The sequence below is a fragment of the Nematolebias whitei genome, chromosome 16 (assembly GCF_014905685.2).
Source record: "Nematolebias whitei isolate Nwh7 chromosome 16, NemWhi1, whole genome shotgun sequence".
In the NCBI taxonomy this organism is placed as follows: Eukaryota; Metazoa; Chordata; class Actinopteri; order Cyprinodontiformes; family Rivulidae; genus Nematolebias; species Nematolebias whitei.
Window position 1 is genome coordinate 40807408 of NC_056513.1, and position 5702 is coordinate 40813109.

Consider the following 5702-nt stretch of genomic DNA (forward strand, 5'->3'; position numbering starts at 1 on the left):
CTCCTTCTCCGTGCTGCGGTCTTGTATTCCTGAGGTTGCGGGTTCGAGCCCAGGTTGCGTCAGGAAGGTCATTTGGCAAAACAAATTGTCAAAAACATGTATTTCCTGCGAGTGGTGACCCCTGAAGGGAGCAGCCTGACTCACCGAATGCTCGAGTGTTGCTGCCTGGCTGTTGGTGATCCATCTGCAGGAGGAACATCTGACTGGTGTAGTTTGGTGAAGTTTGGTGAAGTTTGGTGAAGTTTGGTGTAGTTTGGTGAAGTTTGGTGAAGTTTGGTGAAGTTTGGTATAGTTTTGTGTAGTTTGGTGAAGTTTGGTATAGTTTGGTGTAGTTTGGTGAAGTTTGGTATAGTTTTGTGTAGTTTGGTGAAGTTTGGTATAGTTTGGTGATGTTTGGTATAGTTTTGTGTAGTTTGGTGAAGTTTGGTATTGTTTTGTGTAGTTTGGTTAAGTTTGGTGTAGTTTGGTGAAGTTTGGTATAGTTTTGTGTAGTTTGGTGAAGTTTGGTATAGTTTTGTGTAGTTTGGTGAAGTTTGGTGAAGTTTGGTGATGTTTGGTGTAGTTTGGTGAAGTTTGTTATAGTTTTGTGAAGTTTGGTGAAGTTTGGTGATGTTTGGTATAGTTTTGTGTAGTTTGGTGTAGTTTGGTGAAGTTTGGTGAAGTTTGGTGAAGTTTGGTGAAGTTTGGTGAAAGTGCAGGTCCGAACACTGAGGACCAGTCAGAACGCCACCTCTGATCCAGTTGTAATTTTGCCTTTGTATAAACTTGGCTTTGCTCTGGCTCTATTCACTTGTTGTTGTTTGATTTACATTTTTACTGACTGACACAAGGAGCTTCTGTTTTGAAAGGCAGTTTTCATAAATGTTAAAAATGTTTCCAAGTATTTTAGGCTTTCGGTGATTAGTGAACACTGCATTATGCTGTATTTATTACAGCATCCTAACTTTGGAAACAAGTGTGAATGAATGTTTTTAAACTAAATGTATAAAATCATTTGTTTCCAAAGGTACAACAACCATAAAGTGCGATGGAAGTTCTGCAGAGCATGAAGTGGGTTCTGTGGATGAAGGCTATGCAGGTGAGCTGTTAAGACATGAAGTAAAGGTTTGGAAAGGTGAAAGCGTTCTTCGTTAGGCTGCGGCATCTTTTGCTCACCTTCCTTGTTTCCAGCGTACATGAAGCACGTGGTTGTGAACAGACAGGAGGGCTTTCTGAGCTCCCTGCGTTTGTTTTCTGCTCCATCTTGTGCTGCAGGTGATGTGGAGGTGCTGGACGGTGTTGAACCTGACAACTCTCTCATGTTAGAGCCCTACATCTTCCCTGAGCACCTGGACTTTCTGGAGTTGAGCTTTACTCCTGGTGACACCAGCGCGACCGTTCGCACCAAGAAAGCCCTGGATGCAGACGTCCTGGCCTCGGTGAGCTTTTGAAACTTTTCATCTTCACACGTGACCAAGCTGTTCCTGCTCCTAATTGTTTGTACAGTTTTTACAAACTACTTACTTCTGCAGGCTTTGTGCTAGTTCTTATATAACTAAAAGTTCAGCTCATTCAGGAAACTGGTATTATGGCATTTTGTATCGGATCCTTTTTAAAATATTTGACATAATTTACAAATTAATTTTAATTAATATAGAAATACATCAAAATCCCTTCAGTTTCTCCCAAAACATTCTTCTCAATGATATCTGCTTTAGTGCTTTATTTGTGTCTTTTTATGTTTCTTTCAGCTTTTGGTTACCTTTAATCTACAATTAGCTTTAGTTCGGCTTTTGCTAATTTTAGCTTTTAGCTACCTTTATGCTATTTTTAACTTTAGTTTGCCTTTTGCTATTTTTACTATTTAGCAACTTTAATATTTTAGCAAGCATTTAGCTACTTTTAGCTTTTAGTTTAGGGCGGCTGTGGCTGAGTGGTTAGAGCAGTCGTCCTTCAATGTGAGAGTTGGGGGTTCTAATCCACATGCCGAAGTGTCCCTGGGCAAGACGCTGAACCCCTCATAGCCTCTGATGTGTGTCCCATCGGTGTATGAATGTGATAAAGCTCTGATTAGTCTCGTTAGAATGATTTGTTCAAGTAGCTTTGTAGAGATCTAGTATAGAGCTGTATGAATGGGTCAATGAGGCACAGATTGTTGTAAAGATCTTTTAGTGTCTTGAAATAAGATAGAAAGGAGCTGTATAAGTACAGTCCATGTACCATTTGGCTACTTTTAGCTAATTACTTCCTTTAACTTTTAGCTAGTGTTTTGATACTTTTAGCTTATGTTTAATATTTAGCTAGCATTTTACTGCTTTTAGCCTTTAGCTAGTGTTCCAGCTTTTGGCTTTTAGTTTGTGCTCTGCTTTTTCTTTTTAGCTTCAACAACTCAGTTTCAGCTTCTTGAGCAAATCTCAGCTGCAGTCAGCGCAGCGTATTTTTCAGAACGTGTTTTCTCTCGCTGAAGCAGAAAGCCCTCTTGCTGTGCAGCAGCGTTCAGGTCCTGCTGTCACGTTCTGTGAACAAAAGCAGGAAACAAACTCCGGAGTCAAGCTCCCTTGTGTCTCTAAGCCGTGGAAGAGAAAAGAGAAACAGACATTTTACCGTCTTTACTGCTTCCAACATCTTAAACATTTCTTCAGCTTCAGTTTAGCATCTGTAAAACTTTCTGACAGGACTAGAATTGATTGTGCTCATGTGTTACAGACGAACAACGTCTTGTACTACGCTGTCAGGTGTCGGTCTCTTTTTGAGGTGGGTGAAATTCCAAGTTTCAGCTTTTACTTTTTTATCGTTCATTTTTTACTGAAAAGAATAAATTAACAAAATACTTTCAATACTGTTTAATTTTTCAGTATGACAACAAACGCAAACTGAGAGTCAATGATATCAACGACAACAGGCCGGTGTTTCAGCAGAAGCATTACTCCATCAGTCTCTCGGAGGTGAGTCAGGTTCACGTGGTGCGTTCAGTGACTCCTTTTCTTTTCTGGACTTTCGGCTGATTCTCTGCAGCGCCGCAATAAAATGTGCAGTTTTTGAGTGTTCACATTAAAAAGGAAGGTGAAAAACAGACAACAGCTGGAGACAAACAGGTCCAGGTGTAGGTCCAGGTCCAGGTGTAGGTCCAGGTCCAGGTCCAGGTGTAGGTCCAGGTCCAGGTGTAGGTCCAGGTCCAGGTCCAGGTGTAGGTCCAGGTCCAGGTGTAGGTCCAGGTCCAGGTGTAGGTCCAGGTGTAGGTCCAGGTCCAGGTGTAGGTCCAGGTCCAGGTCCAGGTCCAGGTCCAGGTGTAGGTCCAGGTCCAGGTCCAGGTGTAGGTCCAGGTGTAGGTCCAGGTCCAGGTGTAGGTACAGGTCCAGGTGTAGGTCCAGGTCCAGGTCCAGGTCCAGGTGTAGGTCCAGGTCCAGGTGTAGGTCCAGGTCCAGGTGTAGGTTCAGGTCCAGGTGTAGGTCCAGGTCCAGGTGTAGGTACAGGTCCAGGTGTAGGTACAGGTGTAGGTACAGGTCCAGGTGTAGGTCCAGGTCCAGGTGTAGGTCCAGGTCCAGGTATAGGTCCAGGTCCAGGTGTAGGTCCAGGTCCAGGTGTAGGTCCAGGTGTAGGTGTAGGTCCAGGTCCAGGTGTAGATCCAGGTGTAGGTCCAGGTCCAGGTGTAGGTCCAGGTCCAGGTGTAGATCCAGGTGTAGGTCCAGGTCCAGGTGTAGGTCCAGGTCCAGGTGTACTTTCTGTAGGAGGAAAGACAAAAACTCATGTTAAGTATATAAATAATTACAAATACAAAACAGGCTGAGCAGAGTAAGTAAAGACAGCAGCAGAGTGAAAAGTGTGGTCAGTTTGCTCTGTCACCCTTAATTAATGCATAATAAGCAGTTATTAATGATTGATAAAGTGTTTATAGAGGAAGTAATAACGTATTTATAAACAGTTTGTTAGCACCTATAAGGGCAGCCTTGTTATAAAGTGGTGCCCTATTTTTCCTTTAGTTTTGCACGTGCTTGTGTTTGTTTCTGTCTCTTGATCTTTTCTTACACTTCAGACTGTGGCTGTTAACACCGAGGTGCTTCGAGTGACAGCTGTGGACGCAGACAGCACCCCAGAGAACAACAGGCTGACATATTCTTACGTAAGAAGCTGCTACAACGATCATTTTGAATACTGAAAATGAAAAATGTAGTCGTGGCTGAAATAGTTCATAGCTCAGTGGATGCTGGGCGTAGATGTTGTTTGCTGTTTTTATTTTTAATTCTGTCGTAATGTGCAACGTTGTCTTTGTTCTCATCCCATTTTATGCAAACCTGAAAGAAGAAAAGGTTTTTACATTATTGTTCAGATTAAAATCTTGTATCTTATAAATGTTTTTCTTGGTACAGTTAGTGCCTAATATGTATTTTAAATGTTTGCAGTCATGTGGAACTGCTCAAGTGATTTAGGGTTTTCAGGAACCGTAATTCTCGCTGTATTTTCCATGAATTAACTCTGTGAAAGTAAAAAAGGTAGAAAAAATTTAAATGAAAACGTTTTCATTGGAATCCATTAAACTATTTTACAAAGCAATAAAAAGCTGCACAGCTGTTGCACATACATACACTATGCTGACAAAAGTGTAAAAATATTGTGAGTTATAACATGTATTTATTTATTTAGTTATTTGTTTGTTAGGATCATTTGATTTAAAAAAAATGAAAATGGTGATTTTTCAGCCCAAACTATTTCTAGTCCTGAAAAACAAACATCTAAACCTCACTCGATCACACGATGATTCAAACTTATGTCCTGCAAATTTTATGATGAGTCCAAATGGAGTGAATGGAAAAGTGCTTCTTGTTTCGTTTGTGCAGGAGCCACAATCAGAGTATTTCACTTTGACGAACACGGGAGCGTTTACGCTGATGAGACGTCTGAACTACAACTTAGTTTCAAAGTACAGCTTTGTGGTGACTGCCAGAGTGAGTACACGTGGACACACAGCGCTCACACGGAGTTAGCCCACTCACGCATGCACACTGTTTACTGCAGGATAAAGACGGGCACAACGACACGGCCTCTGTGGAGGTAACCGTGGAGGACTTTGACAACCTGAATCCATATTTCAGCCACACTCTCTATCAGGCTTTTATTCTGGAGAACCAGGTGAGGGTCGGCACCACAGGGCTGTGATCTCAGACATGCTGTCTTTTCAGTAAAGTTTGGATTTTACGGTCATAAATAATTGAGTTTGACCAGTCTTCCTATGAAATGTGTGTAAGTAAGTGAATCAGTGAAGCTGAACATGCATGTTGTTAATTTCAGGGAGGAGAACTAAGTAAAATAGAACCAGAGGCAATAAAAGCCCAGGATGGAGACACTGGGATCAACACGACGGTCGCATACAGCATCAGCTCTGGTGAGCCCCAACGCACGGTGCATGTGTTACTGCTAAGGTGAAGAAGAAAAACACAACAAGCGTGTCTATATTTGTGTATCTTCAGTCATCCCAGCAGAGTACCAGAGAAACTTCGCCATCGACCCTGACAGCGGAGTTCTGTCTGTAGTGACCGCCATGGACAGGGAGGAGATGACCAGCGATGTGGTCACCGTTAACATCCAGGTGCTGAGTCTTTACAACGCTCTGAAAATGTACCCACACATCCATCATTACATCCATCCATCCATACATACATACATACGTACGTACGTACGTACATACATACATACATACATACATACATACATACATACATACATAC

General features: G+C 42.1%; 1 protein-coding gene across 1 annotated transcript in view; it reads left to right on the forward strand.

Moving 5' to 3' along the window:
- Window positions 1-1175: 1175 nt before the first annotated feature.
- LOC119422520 (cadherin-23) overlaps window positions 1176-5702 on the forward strand; it is a 40436-nt gene continuing 35909 nt past the window's right edge. Inside the window, exons 1-8 of the mRNA XM_037689897.1 lie at window positions 1176-1418; window positions 2686-2733; window positions 2835-2924; window positions 4013-4099; window positions 4815-4922; window positions 4993-5106; window positions 5266-5359; window positions 5445-5563. Coding sequence (XP_037545825.1) covers window positions 1176-1418; window positions 2686-2733; window positions 2835-2924; window positions 4013-4099; window positions 4815-4922; window positions 4993-5106; window positions 5266-5359; window positions 5445-5563 — 903 coding nt within the window. The remainder of the gene's footprint in view (window positions 1419-2685; window positions 2734-2834; window positions 2925-4012; window positions 4100-4814; window positions 4923-4992; window positions 5107-5265; window positions 5360-5444; window positions 5564-5702) is intronic.